Genomic DNA, 22,014 nt, shown 5'->3' on the forward strand with positions numbered 1-22,014 from the left:
GATTCCCGGTTGAAAGGTGTCCCCGCGCCTCACGCCCCTCCCCTCCCCCCACCTCACATAGCGAAATCTCTTTCAGTCCCTTCCTCGCTCCTTCAGCTATCAAAGCCGTAGCTCCATTTCCCATTCCGGCCTCTTTCCGCCCTTTTCAGACGGGGAACACCCCTCCCGCTTTCTGTCTCCGGGTCCTCGCCACGCAGTTGAGGGCACCCACCTCCCTTCTACTCCCAACCCCCACCCGGGCAGACGAGCCCAAGAAGGACTATGCGAGGCCAGGCCAAATGCCCGCACTGGAGCTCGGGGAGTAGAGCAGGGCTCCTGCGTGCGTATGACGGACCCGAGCTGGATGAGTCACGCGGATAATCGCGCTCTTCTCCAGTGCGCAGACTGCGCGGCAAGCGCGCACCGGAGCGGGGGTGGGGTCGCGCTACAGTCCCCCTCTCCCCTACCGACCCCTCTTGGCCGCGAGCTTCGAACTCAAGGAGCAGCCCGTGGCGACGCCGATTGTCCCGGTCGCCCGGCGACCGGACCTGCGCCCCGTACCCAAATCCCCGCGCCGGGCCCGCTGCCGCCACCGCCGCCGGCGTCAGCGCGGCTCCTGCCCGCCAGCTGCCGGGCTGGCGTCACGGCCCGCCGGGCCCCGCCTGCGCCCCTCCCTCCTCCCCGCCCCCACGTGCGCCGAGTTTGTTTATTTAGCTGCCATGGCAACGCGCGGGGGGGCCGCTGGAAGGAGGGGAGAAGAAAGGGAGGGGCGGGGCCTGGCGGCTGGCCCCCTCGCGCAGCGGGTAGGAGGCGGGGGGAGGGCGGGAGCGGAGAAGTTATAAGTAAGGAGCGCGCGGCGGCCGCCGGCAGTTCCCCGGCCTGAGAGAGCGAGCGCGGCTGCGGGCGCGCGGGGAGCAGAGGCGGTGGCGGGCGGCGGCGGCACCGGGAGCCGCCAAGTGCCCCTCCCCGCCCCTCCGGCCCCCCACCCACCCACTCACCCGCCCGCGGCCAGCGCCCATGGCCGCGCGCGCCCCGCGCAGCCCCCCGGACTCCGCGCCTCGCGCCGCCGCCCAGTCCGCAGATCCGCGCCACCGCATCCAGTCTCACCTGGCGGCGCCGCCCGCCCGCCACCCCGGCCACAGCCCCAGCGCTCACGGCGATAGCCGCGGCGACCGCGACAGCGGTGGGGGACGCTGCTGAGTCGAAGAGAGCGCATCCTGGCCACCGGACCTACTTAACTCGCCTTGCTGATTGTCTATTTTTACGAGTTTACAACTTTTCTAAGAACTTTTGTATACAAAGGAACTTTTTTTTTTTAAAGGCATCTCCCTTTTATATTTAATCCAAAGAAGAAGGATCTCGGGCAATTTGGGGTTTTGGGTTTTGGCTTCGTTTCTAATTTTTTTTTTCCTCTTCGTTGGCTTTGGGGTTCGGGTACCCCTACTGCTTCGGACTCCCGAGGACCTTTTGGGCCCCCACATTAATGAGGTAGGTGCGGCGCGGGGCGCAGGGAGGGGTGAGGGCAGATGGGACGCGCCAGAGCGGAGGTCGAGAGTGGCCCCTGATTTCTGCCTCTGCTCCCCACCCGGTCCGAAGGCAGCCACCTGGCGAGTCTGACATGGCTGTCAGCGACGCGCTGCTCCCGTCCTTCTCCACGTTCGCGTCCGGCCCGGCGGGAAGGGAGAAGACTCTGCGTCCAGCAGGTGCCCCGAACAACGTGAGTGTCGGGCCGGGCCTTTGGGGCCCTCCGGTGGGCTTCTGTGGGTGGGATGGGGACGGGCGGAGCCCTGGGGTCACCGAGCACCTCTAGACGACGGGCAGGAGTGGCCCCGCACGGGCTCCTCCGCAGGCTACCCGGGATGGCTTCCGCGCCCATGGCTCAGCTGTACATGCGTGTGGTCCCGACGCGGTGGAGCCGCCGGGGGCGCACACCGGGTCCGCACACGTCCCGGAGCGCGCGAGCGGCAGGGCGGGCGCGCGGGCCACCGGGCGGGAGGTGTCTGTGTCCCCAGACACTGGCTGGGCCAGAGTGAGCTTGGCGCGTAGGCGTCCCCGTGGCGAGGGCGCCCCAAGAGAACCTCGGTGTCCCAATTCCGGGGGTGGCGGGAGCGTCCCCGGGATCCGGCGGGGGGAGGGACCCAGGCTGGCGAGCCTCGGCGCTCGCTCACACGCAATAGGGCAGACACAACCTAACATCCTCCATATATCCACGCACCGCCTCTCCTCAGACCCGGGTGTGGGCCATGATTGCAGCACTGGCACCCACAGACCCCGGGGCCCTTCCTGCCCGTCCGGTCCCCGTGTCTAGGCGGTGTAGGCGCGGCGGGCCCACCACTGACATCGGGTGGCAACTTAGGGACAGCACTGACTGTTTCTCTCGCGTTCTGTCCCCACAGCGCTGGCGGGAGGAGCTCTCCCACATGAAGCGACTTCCCCCAGTGCTTCCCGGCCGCCCCTACGACCTGGCGGCCGCGACCGTGGCCACCGACCTGGAGAGTGGAGGAGTCGGCGCGGCTTGCGGCAGCAGCAACCCGGCTCTCCTGCCCCGGAGGGAGACGGAGGAGTTCAATGATCTCCTGGACCTGGACTTTATCCTCTCCAACTCGCTGTCCCATCAGGAGTCCGTGGCCGCCACGGTGTCCTCGTCGGCATCAGCCTCATCCTCGTCCTCCCCGTCGAGCAGCGGTCCAGCCAGTGCGCCCTCCACCTGCAGCTTCAGCTATCCAATCCGGGCCGGGGGCGACCCGGGCGTGGCGGCGCCGGGCGGCGCGGGCGGCGGCCTCCTCTACAGCCGGGAGTCTGCACCCCCTCCGACGGCTCCCTTCAACCTGGCGGACATCAACGATGTGAGCCCCTCCGGCGGCTTCGTGGCCGAGCTCCTGCGGCCCGAATTGGACCCAGTGTACATTCCGCCGCAGCAGCCGCAGCCGCCAGGTGGCGGGCTGATGGGCAAGTTCGTGTTGAAGGCGTCGCTGAGTGCCCCTGGCAGCGAGTACGGCAGCCCGTCGGTCATCAGTGTTAGCAAAGGCAGCCCGGACGGCAGCCACCCGGTGGTGGTAGCGCCCTACAGCGGCGGGCCGCCACGCATGTGCCCCAAGATCAAGCAGGAGGCTGTCTCTTCGTGCACCGTCGGTCGGCCCCTAGAGGCCCATTTGGGCACTGGACCTCCTCTCAGCAATGGCCACCGGCCGCCTGCGCACGACTTTCCCCTGGGGCGGCAGCTCCCCAGCAGGACTACCCCGACCCTGGGTGCGGAGGAACTGCTGAGCAGCCGGGACTGTCATCCTGCCCTGCCGCTCCCCCCGGGCTTCCATCCCCACCCCGGGCCCAACTACCCTCCCTTCCTGCCCGACCAGATGCAGCCGCAGGTCCCACCGCTCCATTACCAAGGTCAGTCCCGGGGATGCATAGCTGGGGCTGGGGAGCCCTGCGTGTGCCGGCCGTCCGGGGCACACAGGATGACGCTGACCCCACCTTCTTCACCCCTAGAGCTCATGCCACCCGGTTCCTGCATGCCGGAGGAGCCCAAGCCAAAGAGGGGGAGACGGTCGTGGCCCCGGAAAAGGACGGCCACTCACACTTGTGATTACGCAGGCTGCGGCAAAACCTACACGAAGAGTTCTCATCTCAAGGCACACCTGCGCACCCACACAGGTAGGAGGACTCGAAGCCGTGGAAGGGGTGGGGGGCGGCTGATGTCCAGCCTCGACACTCCTCAGGGCCTCCCTTGGGATGTGGGGTGCAGTCTATCTCCTCCATCTCCTGGATCACAGGAGAGAACAGCAAACTGGCGCCTACTATTTTGCCCAGGAGCCTTTTGCTGGGCGGATGGTATCAGTGCTTGAAAGTGCAGTTTTGTTAGGCCTTTGAAAGGCGGGGAGATTCCAGGCTGCAGGTGGGCCTCTTGGAGTTTGAGCAAAGCATTGCCCTTGTAATCAAGAAATTATGCCTTGCTGTGCAAAGTCATGATAAGTTTCTTAAGCAGTTTTGTATTCTCCACTATTTTTATTGGTTGTTCCCTTCCCAGGGTTCACCCCCTCCCCCTCTCTAGTCCTAACAATTAGGTTTTATTTAACTCTCAAGGACTTAATGGTTAGGCTGGCTGAGATTTTGATTTAAGATTGTCACCACGGAGAATCTCTGGATGTAAGTAGGTACAGAAGGTCACTAAGGTATAGCTTTCATTAATAATACTGGTATAGGAAAAGTAGTCGTCTCCTGTCACTTTTTAGAACCAGTTGTAGTGGGATAGGGTATTATTGCTTGGTTTGGGTTAGGAGAGACACGCTAACAGTCATAATTTCTAAATTCATTTCCTGCCCCTATCTTTGCTCAAAAGAATGAACAGAAGTCCAACAGAAGTATAGTTTTAAGTGGTTTTTGTGTTTTCTGCGATTATCTAATTTCCCTTTTAAAAAAAAAAGAGCAAAAGAAAACACATAAAATTCCTGTTTATGATCTGAAGTTTAATACAGCCTTGAGAAGGTATAAAGACGTTTCCTGGATCCTTTCGGAATGGGGTACTTGAGTTGGTTTGATGTCTGGCCTCCAAGTTCTTAAAATTTCATCCTTCAGGAATAGCTTCCAACGAGTTTTATTTTCCTTTTCTAGGTGAGAAACCTTACCACTGTGACTGGGACGGTTGTGGGTGGAAGTTTGCCCGCTCAGATGAACTGACCAGGCACTATCGCAAACACACCGGGCACCGCCCCTTCCAGTGCCAGAAGTGCGACCGGGCATTCTCGAGGTCAGACCACCTCGCCTTACATATGAAGAGGCACTTTTAAATCCCCAAACAGTGGATGTGACCCACACTGCCAGAAGAGAATTCAGTATTTTTTACCTTTCACACTGTCTTCCCGGTGAGGGGAGGAAGCCAGCTGGAAAGCACTACAACCATGGTCAAGTTCCCAACAAGTCAACTTGTGAATGGATAATCAGGAGACACAGGAAACCAAAAGACAAACTCAAAAAAAAAAAAAAAACAGATGGGGTCTGTGACTGGATCTTCTATCATTCCAATTCTAAATCCAACTTGAATATATATATTCCTGGACTTACAAAACGCCAAGGGGGTGACTGGAAGTTGTGGATATCAGGGTATAAATTAGATCTGAGAGTTGGGGGGAGGGAAGACCAGAACCCCTTGAGAATTGTTTTGATGCAATATAAGCATAAAGATCACCTTGTATTCTGTTTGCCTTCTAAAAGCCATTATGACGATCTTAGAAGAAGAGGAAGAAATTCAGGTACAGAAAATGGTGTTTAATAGCCTAAACGATGGTGCTTGGTAAGTCTTGGTTCTAAAGGTACCAAATGAGGCCAAAGTTCTCAAACTGCTGCATACTTTGACAAGGAAAATCTATTTTTGTCTTCCGATCTACATTTATGACCTAAGTCAGGTAAATACACCTGGTTTACTTTAATCTTTTTATGCAGACAGTCTGTTATGCACTGTGGTTTCAGATGTGCAATAATTTGTACAATGGTTTATTCCCAAGTATGCCTTAAGCAGAACAAATGTTTTTTCTATATAGTTCCTTGCCTTAATAAATATGTAATATAAATTTAAGCAAACTTCTATTTTGTATATTTGTAAACTACAAAGTAAAAAAAATGAACATTTTGTGGAGTTTGTATTTTGCATACTCAAGGTGAGAATTAAGTTTTAAATAAACCTATAATATTTTATCTGAGCCTTGTTTTTGTTTTGCGTTGTTTTTCCCCGGGAAAAGCACATAACAGAAACTGCAGTTTAAACCCAGTGGGTAAAGCTAGGGAAAAGCACCCCCAAAAAGCCGACTTTATCTCAAGAGATTAAAAGAAGACTTTTAAAAGACTGCTTAGTTTTACAATGAGTACTGTATAATGTTGTGGGCTGAAAGCTCTGAGGATTTATGATCATAGAATTAAACTTAGCAAAAAAAAAAAAAAAAAGAATTAAACTTAGCTAGTTCAGGTTTCTCTTTCAAATGTTCGTTAAAAGATATAGGAAAGCAGTTTCCCTACCTGACTATGAACTTCCAGGTAGAAACGGCTCATTCTTCAGGTTGCTCAGTTTACCATGAGAGTAGTCATAAACATACATGTTCCAGTTTCACATTTTAAAAGATCTTTATGGTTTGGTCTTTAAAATCAAATGAAAATGTAAAAGTCTCTTTCCCAGGCCTGGCCTTGCACTCAGAGCAATTTGTATAACAAAAGAACCTCCCCACAGCGGACAATATCAAGAACGCAGTTCCACAGTGCCCTCCTGAGGATTAAAGGATTCACTTATGTTTTGTGTGTAACAGATACATTACTTTTAGAGCTCCAAAAAAGGGTAGAACCAAAGTTTCTAGCAAATTTTTAAAACTTCATCAGTCCTCAGATAAGCCAGCCCCATTGTTTCAGTTTTTGTTTCATTGAAACAAAAGAGGCAAAAATGACTCAGTCACAAAACCAAGGGTAATGTAAATTTGAGTACGTTTTAAACCATGTTTTTGTAAGTTGGTAGCATATTTCTTGAATTATTAAAGCTTAAAACTTTTTTTACGGTGGATACCCAAGAATCTGAAGTTCATTTGTGGCTGTCACAGAGTGGAAAAAAGCATTTGTGACACTTGTTGACATTATGTATTTGTAATGGTGATGTGGGTGACTAATTAACATTGTCAAGCGGACAGAAGCTGACTGGCATTTTCTTTAGACTGCTTATTACCTGTCCATTATAACTGGTGTTCAGAGGTGTTTTGGCACTGTGGGTACATTTTATAAATGGAATGAAAAACAGAAATTCGTAAGAGGCTCATGGTGGATCAACACAAAGTATTTTCCTTGGCTTTTAAGAGTCCAGCATGACTGGAAAACGTGGCATGTGTCTTAGCTTAAAAGAAAACAGGTGCATCAATAGGTTGGAATTTTATGTGGCCAAGAACATATTCAAAGCATATTTAATGACATGGAAAAATGCTCACGGTATGTTAAGTGGAAAAAGCAGGGTATAAGACTAAACAGAATAATTCCAATTGTATAAATTCAAATGTGTGCACTGAAGGAGAGAAGAAACAGAAAATTAAGAGTAAAGACCAGAAGGAAACATCAAGATGCTAATGCCGGTTTTCTTGGATTAAATTTTTTCATTTCTAACTATTCCAAAATAAGAACGTATTTTAAATGGAGAAACTTTTTTTAAAAGTGTATAGGTGCAAGTATTTAGGCTTTATTTTTAAAGGAGCAATTAAAATTATTTAAACAGAAAGTCAACATTCTGTTACCCTTTTCTTTGTATTAAATTATGGTTCCTGCTCTTGGAATCTACCTTTCTCTTATACAGAGGTTTCTGGTATGTAGTATGTGTGTGAAAAGTGTTTATCAAAAGCTTGTTTTACCATTTTCCTGTTTACTAAGTGTCTATCATCTCAGGTAGAAGAAACACCATAAAATACCGAGACACAGTAAATGTGTTTAAATTTTCTTGTGTCATAGGGAGGAAATATTGCATTAACTTTTTCTAACCTGAAGAAGAAAGCATTGGTATCTAAAGTGAGATTTTCTAAAAATGTAACAGGACAAAACTATTCAAGATGCACGAATAGCTAAACTATTTACTTTAGTGCCTATCAGTTCTGAGCTCCTAGGTGTACTGTCATTACTGCATTACAGAGCCGTTTGTACTGTATAATAAAGTACCCAATAATTGAGATGCCTGCTTATTACATTTTCCTCATGACATTTAATTTTATATGTCCTAGATTTTAACTTGTGTGTGTGTGTGCGCGAACACACACACAGGATTAACAATAGTGTTTCCTACACATCAACAGACTTTCAGTCTCTTCCCTTCCAACAAGATGCCTCTTCCAGCAAAATAATTCTTTGAACCTGAGAACCTGTTTTGACTCCTACAGTCTTCTTTGGGTTTGTTAAAACAGGAAACTTCACCATCTCAAGCAGGACAATCAGGGATTAATCCTTTTAAAAAAACTGTCCCCGGTTTTTAGAAATAAGCAAAGTTGTTTCAGATTTGGAGAGTCACAATTTTTACATATAATTTTTTTACGTATAAGGAAGTTGAAGTGAGACAGTCTTTAAGCCATGGAAGCAAATCTGCAGGGAAAATATTAAAACAAGCAGTGGTGGGACCCATTGTACTTTGATCTATGGGAATATCTAAATTTAGCAGCCTATGTAGCCACCTGTTCTGGCTTCTGAAGCTCCATTCAGCATAATACCACACACTCACAAGTGAATTTATAGTCCTTATTCTCTATCTCCCCACCTTCACCTTTCTCCCTGTCTTGTAAAACACACACACACACCATCCGGACCTACCCAAACCTTTTTTGTGTATTGATCATTTTGTCCTTGTGTTTATTATTATGTATTAACCTTTTATGTGTTTTATTTCCTTGTCTTTCCTGAGCACATTTTACACACTATTGTATAGTGACATGTTGTTACAGCTCTAAGCTGAAACTATTTCTGCTTCCTAAGAGTTGTTTAGGAAACTCCTTCACTGTTCACATGCAGAGCACTCAGTCATATTTCATACAAAACTACCAAGAATTCTCTACATAACGAATGCTGTGGACTATATCACGGAATGTTCTATACTCCGTGAAAATGTAAAGATAGTACTGTTCCAATCAGAATGCTTTTGATTGCATTTGATTATAATATCTCCCCCCTCCCCACATTAACTGAAACTAAAATGCAAGTTGAGAACAGACACCCTTTGGAAAGCTTTAACTTAGCCCAAAAAAATAAATTTTGAGTAAATTTCTCACCATCTCCTAAAAAACTAATAAATTCTTAAATCCTTCTGAAGTACCTAGGGGTTCAACGCCCTGGTCACAGTCAAAACGCAAAGGAAACCATCTGCCAAAATGTTAGCATAAACACATAAAATCTTTCGGGCTGCCCTCTAGGCTACCATAGACAGCTGACTTAGCTGCGGGGGAGGTAGGGCATGGTGTAGGAATATCAGTCAAGTGGCTTCTCTGGAAACACAAACATCCGGAGCCCATCTTTCTAATTGTTTTCCCCGATGCCTGTGCTATAATATCACTTTTTCGAATTGTTTCAGTCTTCTCAACACCCTAAATGAGTCAGCATGTTGCAACGCGTCCTCCCAAATGTCATTCGCCACTTGTTCTTAAAGGAAAAGGAGGAAATAAATAGAATTCTAATTTAGTAACAACGACAGGAAATAAATTCACACTTCTAGAATCCCTCTGACATTTAGGTATGCCTACTAGAACATTTCTCATTGATACAACACAATAATTATAATTATTAGGTTCCAGAGTATGAGGGCCATTTGCCATCCTTTTTTGTTTCTTTCCACATGTATGTTACATGTTATCATTTAAACAGAAAAAGAAAGGAGAAACAGCTGTTTATGGAGAGACACATAAATAGATGGGTGGATGAAGCTGTAGGTAGAGATTTGACAATTATCTAAATTCAAATAGGGAAAATAGTCAAGGATGTCCAGTCCAAGGTATCTGAGGCTGAGAGGTTGAGTGGGGTTACAACATCTATCTCAGCTATAATGTTTGAATCTGTACTACCTGGTACTCGATCAACATACTGAATGGTGACCAGAAAGTAAGTGCACTCACATTCTCCACCTGCATTGTTGTTGTTGTTTGGTCACTAAATCATGTCCGACTCTTTGCAACCTCATGGACTGTTACCCGCTGGGTTCCTCTGTCCATGGGATTTCTCAGGCAAGAATACTGGAGTGGGTTGCCATCCCTCTCCAGGGGGATTGAACTTGCATCTCCTGCATTGGCAGGTGGATTCTTTACCTCTGAGCCACCAGGGAAGCCCTACTCTACCTGCATGACCTCTTAAAAAAGCTAAAATGGATAAGCAACTTTACAGGGAAATTGAAGGAACTCTAGATACACTTGCTGAAAGTCAACGAGAATCGTGAATTTGTGAAAACCATAAGCGGAGTCTCTTTGTCATGACACATGGAAGGAATTTTTCAGTAAACCAAGCATACCCCTTTTCTGATCCTGGTCACTTTTGCTGATATATATAGTCACCTCTTATTTCTGCACAACTGGCTGAGTTCTCTGAAGCATTTACATGCTCCATCACCTCAAATAATGCTCAAAACAAAAGGTAGGGGTGGGATTTTCCTCTCTCATCCCCATTTTATGGACGAAGAAACCAAGGTTTCCTTTACAGGCTAGTGTTTTGTCTTTATTTCTCATTCTTGCTGGCATGCTCAAAGCACTTCTTTTCAAATGCTTTTGTCCCCAGTCTGCTGGGCTGGTAGGGCTACAGGCAAAATGGATACACCCCAATTCAGAAGGATTTACTAACATCCAGGTTCTTCCAGTAAACCTGTTTAGGAGTCAAAAGCCCCAGACTTTCTGTCTCCCAGTTAACAGGAGACTGCCTTTGTCAAGGCAGACAAGATGGGGAAGTTTCCTGCAGAAGTTTCTGGAGCTGATCACTCTGCCACGAATATGATTTATACTTTTAGTGTGAAGTGGAAGAACAGCACCTGAATCTGTCTCAGCACACAGCTTTCCCGGTCAAACAGATCTGGTCAAGCCCCTCCTCTACTCATTACCTTCCCAACGTCCCTAGGACCTAGTGGGTAAAGCCTTAAACTGTGACCCCTCACTACTTGTCAAGCTTCATTTCCTTAAGTGTCCAATCACACTGTAAGTGTACCAGCCAGGCAAAACTACTCTGGACCCCTCAGTGCATGATGTTTCAGCCTTTGAGCCTTTGCTGGCAGATGCTGGTCTCTGCTGCTTCTCAAAAGACCCATATTCCCCCGACAAGCACTCATATATCCTTCATAGGTAATTCTTAAAAAGCCCTCCCACCCTTCCATCTAGATCTTTCCTTAAAATCATATCCTTATAGATCACAAAATTTTATACATACCACTAAATATAAAATAGATAACCAACAAGACCCTCTCTATATCACTCTTTATTTCTATCTTATAAAAACCTGTAATAGAAAAGAATCTATAAAAAGAAAAAATACTACATATATATATATATTTGAGTCATGAGTCATTTGCTGTATATCTGAAACTAACACAACATTGTAAATCATCTATATTTCAATAAAAACTTTTTAAAAAAGATTTTATGGGCTTGGCTCCCCCAGCAGACATGAGCTCCAGAAGGGCACTGGAAGCTTTCCTTATGTACCCTTGAATACCTATAGTTACTGGATTTCATTGAATATAACTAATCATTTATTGATTATTTAGCCCCAAATCCTGGCATTTCTTTTTAAAGGACTCCTCCTTGCTGGGTGTTTTTCAGTATTGATTCTGTAAAGAATTTTGTTCACGGCTGGATGGGAGGGGGTGGTGTTGACGTGTATTAGGGGAGGCAGATGGGTGTCAGGTGACCCACTGGACGTAGTTAGGAGACTCCTGGGCATGGCCTTCAGGAAGCCAGAATTTGGGAAAAGGAAGTCTTTTTCCCTTTGGATACACATTGTGTCTCCTTTCAAGGGTGAAAATATAAGTAAGTATACTGTGAACATATGACAAACAAACACGTTAAAAGCTTTGAGAAGCTGCTTTCCATTCTAGGATCCTGGATGGGCCAGTCTGCCCAAATAAGGAAGGGTCACCTATTCTTCTTCAAGTTTGTTGTTCTTCAAGCTTGTGGCACTCCTTGCTGCTTGGATGACAGTAATTTTCTTACTTCTGAACATGTCTAAACTGTTCTAGAAAACTGACTCTAGAAAACAGTGCATAGAATTGACAAATGTTCCTCCCTGCCTTTGAGGCATTGTTACTACCTCGCAGAGGAATGAATAACAGACTGTAAGCACTGAAAGCTATAAAATTACACAGGCGGTCTGAGCAGGAAAGGGTCTTCAAGACCCTTCAACTCAAGGAGAGAACTGAGGCCAGGATAAAAGACTGGAACTTGCCCAAGGTCACATCAAGTGGGGAATCTGAACACTGTTGAGGACCTAGGTCTCACTTAAAAAGCCAAGAGCTGATGGCTGCAGCCTGAGAACCCAAGGGGACTTTAGAGGAGGATGCAGATTTTTTTTTTTTAACAATACATACATCATTTTTTTAAAAGGAAAGTTCTAAATTCAATGTGATATTGTGCTCTGATGTCCCAAAATTGTTTCATTGTTCTCTGTTGTGCTTCTATAGTATTGCGTTACCAGCTAAGATGGGGACTATTCACCATGCTCCTCACTGGAGAACATAGGCACCATTTCCTAAAAATATAAAAATACAATTCTGACTTGTTCTGCTTTCTGTTTCTGTGCAACTTCATTCAAACATATAATCTGTTCAACACCTACCTTACCAGCAACTGTGCAAAAAGCGATGGAACCAAAAATGAATCAATACATATAAATGTGCATGTCTACAGATATTTTTTCCTAATGCAATTGCTCTATCCACATTGTAACCCAGTAAAAATTGTTTACCTTTCTTGGAAAATTGATTGGATAGTTAGTTCTTTGAGAGACTTAACTACGTTGGCTACAACCACATGAGCCATTTTTTCCCTACAATTTTCTTGATTGCTTATTATTTTAGATACCTTCAACTTGTTTATCAGGCGCATGTTAAAGCATGTTGAAACGCATTATTCAGGTTCAGCATGAAGGATTTGGCATTATTCAACAAAATATCATAAACTTCTGTTGAAATGAATGATTCCAGCAAAATGGAGCTTCATCTGCAAATCCAGGTACCTTCGGTTTCTAAAGTTTGGAGACTGTCTATCTAGACCAGGGGAACAACCTGATTTTGCTCTAAGCACAATTAACTTTATGATTATGCAGCATAACTGACTTCATAGACTCTTTTGGTGCCTGGTGCCAAAGCTTGTAGAAACAGGGGAGGCTTTGCCTAAGGGATTCTTTGCATTAAAGACTTTGTTAGGCAAAGCCAGTCTGGCATGGGAGTCTGATTTGCAATTTGTGTCTTTGTAAAAGGATTAGAAGATCCCTATTGTTTAATGTTTGGATCTCAATTTGCATTTGGAAGCACATGACCTCTTCTAGGTTTAGAGTTTTTTATTTTCGTTTTCTTGTTCTGATATATACAATCAATACTGCCTGTGAAAAAACTGATAATACGGCACAGCCAAATATTTGCACTGATTAAGTAAGATCAGTTTTCTCTATGAATGGTGGAGTCTACTCAGGCTCCAGCAATACTGAGCCAGTGATCTATTTAGCAACTGACAAATAATTCATAGGAATAGGTGCACACATGCTTTCATTTATTAGTTCCTTAATTAGAATGTGTGGCACTTTGGGTTTTTTTTTTTTTTTTTAAGCACCACAGACGGCTGATCAGACAGTAAATCTACAAAAAGAACAGAAAGGAAAAAAAAAAATCCTCTGACCACCTCAGGACCTATTTGAACACTTCCGTTCAATGTCCTCCTTTATAAAGAAAGGTTTGAGAAAAATTATTGTAGGTTTGCGATAACAAAATTCTCAGCTGTACATGATATTTAACTACCTGTCCTTTGGTAAACAATTTTTAACTAACATTTGCTTTGACAATGTTCCCAGATTGGCCACACAGAACTTGGAACAGAAATTGCGTGAGGAGGAACAATTTCTTAGATGCTAGGTTTAGGACACACGGTTTATTTGTTTGTTTGTTTTCTTTTTGACTCTTTGGTTTCTCCATCCTTGGTCTTTGCCATTGACCACAAGAAAACATTTCTTGCATGTTTGGAGGAAGGTCCTGGGAACCTGGAGTTGCTGGTTGAGTGAGCTGGAGGTAGATGGAAAGCATTCACATTCACGGAGCACCTATGGTATCCCAAGGACGTGGCTAGATGTTTACTGTTTTGTGATTATGCCCATTTTGTAGTAGAGAAGACCAAGGCCCAGAGGAGGCAAGTGACTCACCCAAGGTCACACAGCTATGATGGGAAGTTAGACCTACCTGATTCCTAAGCTCAGGCTTTTTCTGCCACATCACACCACCTCCCAGGTAAACTCAAGCTAACTTCATTTGGAGCTTTTTCTGTTCCTCACCTCCGTGGAATGTGTTAGTTTTTAAAACTAAACAGGGGTTAATTTGGTGTACAGGAAGCTATAAGGACAAGACTAACCTAATCTACCCTTCTTTCTAATAGACACAAGTAATCTTATCTGTCATTCCATTAAAAATACACCACATTCTTCTGTGCTCCAGTTTGGATAATGACTCAAGAAAAGGCAGTCCGTTTCTGCATCATAGCACCACCACAGCTTCTATAAAATCATCAAAAGTAAGTAAGCCATGCTTTTCTTCCTGGGTATTTCATTCACTGATTGCAAAAGTACTTGACACATATATTCAATCTGTTAGAATAAAGACTAGCATTTGATAGACCAGTTGGAGGCTAGCCTAAGAGAGTATCTTGTGTAGAAGATCATACGCTCCAAGGCCCCCCTGAATGGAGAATGCCCAAGAGGAAGTCAGCCAAAAGGAGTGGCACGCTGGAGGGTTGGACTTTGAGCCCACATTTCTCAGCCACGTCCCATGGGAAACACTCCCTCACCGCCATCTTCCAAAACGCTCTGCTAACATTCTCCTAATGCTCCCAATATCTGAAGATAATCCCTTTTCCCCTAACCGGGATCTCAACCTAAAATAGATCTGGGTCTGTGCCTCGGGGCATGGACGAATGACTCATGGAGCCATTTCTGATCTCGGAAGCAGGGGAGGCTCTGCAAAGCAGGGGAGCACAGTCTGGGAGCTGGTTAATACTCAAGGAACACATGACCATCAGAGCCAGAGGGAGTCCAAGAAAAGTGTCACCTAAAGAAGCTGAGGCCCCCAAGTTTCCACAGTTACGCTGCTGTAGAATCTCATTCCTGTCTAGGACTGTTTAGACCCTCATCCTCAGTCTACAACAGGCCATAGACTGACCTGCTCGGCAAAGCCCACAGGTCCCTGAACCTTAAGTGTAGGTGGTAAATGGACAGATTTTTAATGTGAGTGTATGACTCAGCATTAGCGGCAGCAGAAGGAAAAAGAGTCCCTCCTAAAAAAAATGTATTGATGGAACTTCCCTGGAGGTCGAGTGGTTAATACCATGCTTCCACTGCAGGGGGCACAGGTTCCAACCCTGACTGGGGGACTAAGATTTCACATGCTATGCAGCACAGTCTAAATAAATAAACGAATAGATATTTCAAAAATTTAAAAAATTCTTAAAAACTTAAAACGTGCTGATTTGGCACATTTCCTACATTTGAGTTTGGTTTTGTTTTATTTTCTCCTTTAGCTCAGCTCGGTTTCTGAGCTAGGTTTGCATCCAAATCTTTCTGTTCAGCATCCCGGTGTAGGTTAAGTAAGTCCTAGGGAGACAGGCTTCCCAGGTGGTGCAGGGGTAAAGAATCGGCCTGCCAATGCAGGAGACGCTAGTAGGGAAGAGCCTCTGGAGGAGGAAATGCCAGCTCACTCCAATATTCTTGCTTGGGAAATCTCATGGACAGAGGAGCCTGGCAGGCTACAGTCCATGAGGTCGCAAAAGAGTCAGATACAACTTAGTGACTAAACAACATCAAAACATTTATTTAGGTTTACTGCATGCTGTCCCCATACTCAGTATTTGACATGTATTTTTCTCATTTGGTCTCCTCAATAACCCTTATAAGGCAGACATAGTTATTCATCTCATTTTAAAGATGAGGGCTCTGAGGCCAAGAAAGCTTAGGGAACTTGCCTGGAATCACAAAACCAGTGAGGAGTGAAACTGGAATTAAACTTGATTCCACCTAGTCCCAAGTTCTCAAGCGATATGCTCTTTAGATGCAGAAGAATGTTCAGGAGAAGTTAACTGGAGGGGGAGACCACTATACAGTATGATCCAACTTGATAAAAATATATCTACGTTTATGTGTTTTGGGGTATATTTGCATTGGGAAAGTTCTAGAAGGACCACTCAAATGTCAATTCCTTGGAGCAAACTTCCCTGGCCATGCTGAAAGAACCCTCCCACTCTGTCCCTGTTATTCTTTATCTTTTAATGTGCTGGATTTTTCCACAGGGCACTATTAGCTGAGATATAACATATATTATATACATGTATTGTCTAGCTCCCCTATAGAAGGAGGGGTAACAATGCCTAACAAACTGCTTGGCATGCAGTAAATGCTTAATAAATATTTGTTGACTGGAGCAAATGTACTAAACCCTTAATGTTGATTTCTTCCCCTCTCTCTTGCTGTCAAACAGAAATAATTTAAGATTCTTCTTTTTTTTTTTTTACAATTTAGATTCTTGATCTTAGATGATTTTCGTTGTTTTTTTTTTTTTTTTTTTTCATGTTTCCTCCAAAATTCTATAAGGAAAAAAGAAAAAGAACATATTGTATCCCTGTGACTGTTCATGTTGATGTTTGTTAGAAAACAACACAATATCGTAAAGCAATTATCCTTCAATTAAAAATAAATAATTTTTTTAAAAAAATAAAGAAACTGGTTCCACATAAGGACAAGAATCTAGATCAGTTTACTTGAAGATGCAAAAGGATCTCCTCCACGCAGGACATACACCTAAAGAACAGAAGAGGAAACCATTGGAAATCCACTTAGGTAAACTTGCCTTGAGTCAAATAAGGCTCATTAATGTTTCAACTGCTAATCCATTTAGTGTCCTATTCACCCTGAGACTTCTAGGATCATCCCTCTGGTGGTTTTAGAAAGATAACCCTTCCAATCACTAGGCTCAATTGAGCAACTGGGAAAGACAATAGACTGCAGAGGAAGGGGCTGATTGAAGTGTTTGGGATGAATGGAAGACTGCCTATCAGGACCTTGAGAAAATGAAAGGAACATCTGAAATGAGCTGATATGAGCTGGGCAGGTTTAATCCCAGTAATAAACTCTCCTTTCTCCTCTCAAAAGGATTAGGCCTCCAGTGAATGGGAGTGTCTTGTCTTCAGGTCCCATGGCCTTGACCTTCCTTTATACTGTTCAATTCACTTTAAAACCAGGGGTGGTATTTATTTGTGATTTTTTTTTCCCCCATTCCCAGCCATGTCCTTCTGAAGGAGGACTTTTACCCCATCAGCAGCTTCAAGAACCATCTACAAGTCAAGAGCACAGTATCCCTGAATTCCGGGCAGAGGAGGGGGCTGCTTTGGCTCACTTCCTTCCTCCTTCCCCAAACAGAATCCAGCTCCTATATAAAATTCATAAATTCTTGGCAGGAAAGAAATCCTCCCATTGGAAGGAACAGATGTTCTACGAGTAACTTTTGCCATCATAACTCTGTTCCTAATATCATACTTTTAAAGTGTGGGGGGATGTTAACTTTTTTTTTTTTAAATGTCAACATGTTCTGGGCAGCTTTTCCATCTCCATCTGTGGCATACAATCACCAACCCTCCCACCGCCCTTTTTTAAATTTCCAGAGACTAGTTGGGAATTGGAAAGATATTAAAAAGTGAAAGTGGAAAATTCAATTCAAGAAGTATGCTAATGTATAACCTAATGCAAAGTAACATGATATTTCCCTCCCAGTTGTAAATCTCAGAAACATTCTTTTCCTTGTCGTCTTAGAACTTGGAGGAGTCCGCAAGACCTTTAACAGGCAGAATGACCAATTAAATTCAGGGGTGATTACTGGTAACAGAATTCCATGAGAGTAACCTATTCATAACATTCCTCTTCTAAAGAAAGCCTCAACTGGTGCTTCAAATTCAAGAGGCTACCAGGCCATTTTCACTTAGTTATCACCTCGTAAAACTGCCCACCTTAAATGCCCATATCCCAGGTGACCGCGGAGAAGGGTCAAGGTCAGTGGATGCCTCTTACCTCCCCTGGATATAACTTTGGAAAGCATGACCCCGCCACGGTGGGGTTCCCTCGCCAGGGACAGTGATGCCCACTTGCAGAGGGCCAGAGCGCCTGCTGGCTGTGGCCTGGCCTCAAACACTCCTGAACACGTTTCGGTTCAAAGTCAGAATTCGGTGAGCGGGCTGGGTGGGGAGTGAAATCTGCAGGGCAGAGGGAGAGAAAGGCGACAGCTTGGGCGGGGTGGGGAAGCAGCGGCCCGACATTCAGATGCACCGGGGATCCTCCCGGAGTCTCAGCTCTTGGAGGGGTGGGTTTCCCCTCCTCCGTCTGATCGGAGCCAGTGGAGTCCAAATTCCCCGAACCCCAGTGGGGCCGGTGTCGAGCCTGCGGCGTCCACCCCGGAAGACGCGGTCCCTGAAACTTTAATATGCCCAAGCGTAAGTGAGAGCGCGCAGGGCGCGGGAGGTTGTCTGGGGCCCGGATCGGCGTTCTCTGCATCCCGGCGGGAAGGTTGGTCAGTGCTTGGGGGCCAGGGGATAGCGGGGGCCGAGGCGGGGGCGAGAGCTGCGCACCGGGATGCGGCGGCCCCCGGGCGCCGGGAGCTGGAGGCAGGCGCAGCGCCGCGCGCGGTCTGCAGTGCCCCCAGCCGGCCGGCCCGGCTGAGGACCGCTGGCGGCCGCAGGGCCGGGTGCCGAGCCGCACCCCTCTTCGTCCCTGCGGAGGCTGACCCAGTGTTACGAAATTTACCATCAATTCGAGGTGGATTCTCAGTCTGGTTCTGTCACTTACTGGCTTCCTGCCCCCGGGAGCTCTGGACGTCTGCCTCCCTTTGGCTAATGTGGATAATACCCCAGACAAAGTTGATGAAATAGTTGAGAACGCGCCATCAAGTGCCTGGTATATAGTAAGTGAAGTGAAAGTCGCTCAGTCGTGTCCGACTCTGCGACCCCATGGACCGTAGCCTGCCAGGCTCCTCTGTCCAAGGAATTCTCCAGGCCAGAATACTGGAGTGGGTAGTCGTTCCGTTCTCCAGGGGGTCTTACCAACTCAGGGATCGAACCCAGGTCTCCTGCATTGCAAGCGGATTCTTTACCGTCTGAGCCACCAGGAAAGCCCCCAAATACTGGAGCGGGTAGCCTATCCCTTCTCCAGCGGATCTTCCCGACCCAGGAGTCTAACCCAGATCTTCTGCATTGCAGGCGAATTTTTTACCAGCTGAGCTACCAGGGAAGGCATATATATATATATATAAAATATACTATAGTATATAGTATATGTATATAGGATGTGGGTATATAGTAAGTACTCATTAAATGGTGACCCTCACCACCACCACCGTCATCATCATCATTAGCTGGTCATCATCATCATTAGCTGGCTAGGCTTTGGAAAGGGGTCTCACCGAAGTCTCTGCTCTTCAATGGTGGGTCTGAGGGTAGGACAGGGAGAGATGGTTTCTGTCTCCCCTCTGAAGTGGAAAAAGAACCTAAGCACCCACCTGGGGTCCAGCCTTCCCATGCCTTAGACTCCACCTCTAACTGCGGACTCAGCCATCGCCTCTTTGAACTAATATTCTCATTGCAAAATAGGAATACTCATCCCCAACTCAGAGTTGTTGCCAGACAAGAAATGCAGAGCTCCTGATACATAGCTGACGCTCAGGAAAGTCCCCACCCAGCTCTGTGGCCCCCAGCCAGCAGGTCCCAGAACACCTGGATAGGTAGCACGTGGCGGGCACAGTGCAAGTCCCTTCCCCCTTTGCACTGGCAGTCGGCAGGCCCAGGGTCCCCCCTCCTAACACAAGGGCGGCGCTCAACGCAAGCCCCGCCCACCTAGCTGTCAGTCATTGTGCCATGTATTGAGTCCTTACTCTGTACCTCTTCTATCCCCATCTGACTGGGACAGCTTGGGCTGCAGGAGGCTTTAACTCTGAGGTCCTTCTGCTTCACCTCCCCTGGCGTCTCCCCTCCCCCGGATGCCTCAGATCCCTTCTGGAAGTTAGTAGTGTTGGAAATAGTAAGAACATACACTCCTGATGCTGGAGTAATGGAATGTACAGTCAGAGGACCTGGCTGTCAAGAGCAGCTCTACCAGTTTCTGTCTTTATCTCGCAACCTCTCTGAACCTCAGTTACCTCATCTTTTAAAACTGAGGCAATAATACCTTCTGGGGTGATGAATGTGAGGGTCAGTGGATACGTGTCTATAAGAGCGCTAAGCACACAGTAAGTATTCAGTAAATATTAATTTTTATTTGTTTCAAGTATAAGGCAGGTGCCCAATGAATATTAGTTGGACTGAACTGAGCTTTCCCCTTGGCTGAGTTCTTTACCTGGGAAAGCTTCCATTCAAACTTTCTCCCTGTCCTTAGCCCTTGTCAAATGTCATGTCCTGTGACTTGCTGCTGGTGACCTTTTTCTAGAGGTTGGTACTTTGCATATAAGAAGAGTAATGGATCTCTCCAGAGTTCAAAACCTAGTATTACTTCTTTCAAACCTGTTCTGTGACACTTACTTCAAAAGCTTGCCGAGATAAAATTCAACATGGAGACCTCATATTTTTGTTCAGTTTTTCAGGACCAGTGTGTCTTTTATTTGAGGGCAGAGGGTTTGTTGTTGTCTAGTCGCTAAGTCATAACTGACTCTTTTTCGACCCCCCTGGACTGTAGCTCACCAGACTCCACTGTCCATGGGATTTTCCAGGCAAGAATACTGGAGCAGGTTGCCATTTCCTTCTGCAGGGGATCTTCCCACCCCAGAGATTGAACCGTATGCCCTGTGTCTCCCGTATTAGCAGGCAGGTTCTTTACCACTGATTCACCAGGAAAGCCCAATAGGGGGAGATGGGTATAGCATTATTTAAAAGTCCTAAATGAGCATTGTGTAACCATATTTTCTGCCAGCAATTCACATGTGGTTGATTTTGTGGATATGTGATAGGATGTCAGCAACTTCGGGGTCCTGTCCCTTCTCTTGCTCTTGATTAGGACAAACTCTGAATGGGAAAACAAACAAACAGCGTCCAATCTTAAATGGGCCTTTGCAGTCTCAGGGCATTTGTTTGTCCGTTACATGCATGTAATCCTCAGCACAGCCCATTTTCCAGATGAGCCTCATTGAGGCAAATGGCTGACTCAGTGCTCCATTCCATGCCACAGACTGGCCTCCACGTCCTGCCTCATCTCCACGCTGCTCTCTCAGGCTGTCAACACAGGGCTTTTTTCACTGGCCATCTGAACAAGCGTTGTTAAAGACTCTTTAGAAATGCTAGGATGTGAGTTTTATTAATACAGAGCACTAAACAAATTAGAGAGTTTCCCATATTATGACAAGGTATGCAACAGCTGTTACTTTACCAAAACTATTCATTATGGGGCCATTTGTTTAAAGGTTACCCCAGTGGCTTGGGGACAGTGCCTTTTGCTCTCTGACTCACAGGAAGCAAAAATAAGTTACTATCAGGTGATGGTCATACTTAGAAACCAAGCTAAAAATTAGAAGGTTTGTCATCCTTGGGAGTAGGGCAGTTGGCTTCACTTTTCAAACTGGTAAGTGTTAGGTGGTTCAAAATTGAATATTTTCTTTGTGTCATATTTGGTTTTTAGAAAAAATCTATTGAAATATTTGCTAATTCCAGTGTGCCAATTTCTGTGCTTGGCCATACTCAAAGGCTATTCTGTGGTCTCTGGCTTCCAGTATTTCACAGGTGGGTAGCAGGGATGCATATATGAAGTGCATCGAATAGTCACCTTATCATAATCACAATAGCTGCTTCCTGGGTTTATGAGGCCAAGCCAGATGAGAAGCACAGGTGAGACCCAGTTGCTGAGACCCCCCAACCCAAGGCAGGCTCTTCCAAACCCAGAGGTTGCATTAGTCAAATTTTTAGACAGAGAAACCGAGGCTCTGAAAAGAGAAGAGGTTTGCTGGTTCACAGCACACCCAGGATTCAAATTTGAAGATTTAATTCAAAGCAACTTTGTTATTTCCCTTTTAGCCCAGGGCAACTCCTCAAAGAACCTTTGAAGAGCCTTCTCTTTAACCAGCCTGTGTATACAGTGGAACTTAAAGGTTGTCTAGGTGTTCACTGGCTCTTTGGCTTATGAGATTTCTCAGTCGTGTCAAATGCATTCCCCCATCTTCCACTCCTATTTCAGTTTTCCATGGAGAATTATGCCTTCCTATCTCTATTTGTATTTATCCTCAAAGTTAACATGCAATGACTTCCTTCACTCCCTTCCAAAAGGACGAATTTTATTTAGCACACAAGTGTATCA

At 46.2% G+C, this 22,014-nt stretch overlaps 1 protein-coding gene across 3 annotated transcripts; it reads left to right on the forward strand.

Moving 5' to 3' along the window:
* Positions 1 to 843: 843 nt before the first annotated feature.
* KLF4 (Kruppel like factor 4) lies at positions 844 to 5,675 on the forward strand. Of its 3 annotated transcripts, XM_043927851.1 has the most exons (5): positions 844 to 1,467; positions 1,576 to 1,696; positions 2,376 to 3,369; positions 3,469 to 3,633; positions 4,591 to 5,675. In XM_043927851.1, the coding sequence occupies exons 1-5, from the start codon at positions 1,463 to 1,465 to the stop codon at positions 4,764 to 4,766; spliced, it is 1,461 nt and encodes a 486-aa protein (XP_043783786.1). In that variant the 5' UTR covers positions 844 to 1,462; the 3' UTR covers positions 4,767 to 5,675. The 3 variants fall into 3 exon arrangements, with proteins under 3 accessions (XP_043783786.1, XP_043783784.1, XP_043783785.1); XM_043927849.1 differs by having other exon boundaries at positions 2,376 to 3,633; XM_043927850.1 differs by having other exon boundaries at positions 873 to 1,467; positions 1,580 to 1,696; positions 2,376 to 3,633.
* The last annotated feature ends 16,339 nt before the right edge of the window (positions 5,676 to 22,014 follow it).

The sequence above is a fragment of the Cervus elaphus genome, chromosome 16, assembly GCF_910594005.1.
Source record: "Cervus elaphus chromosome 16, mCerEla1.1, whole genome shotgun sequence".
Taxonomy (NCBI): Eukaryota; Metazoa; Chordata; class Mammalia; order Artiodactyla; family Cervidae; genus Cervus; species Cervus elaphus.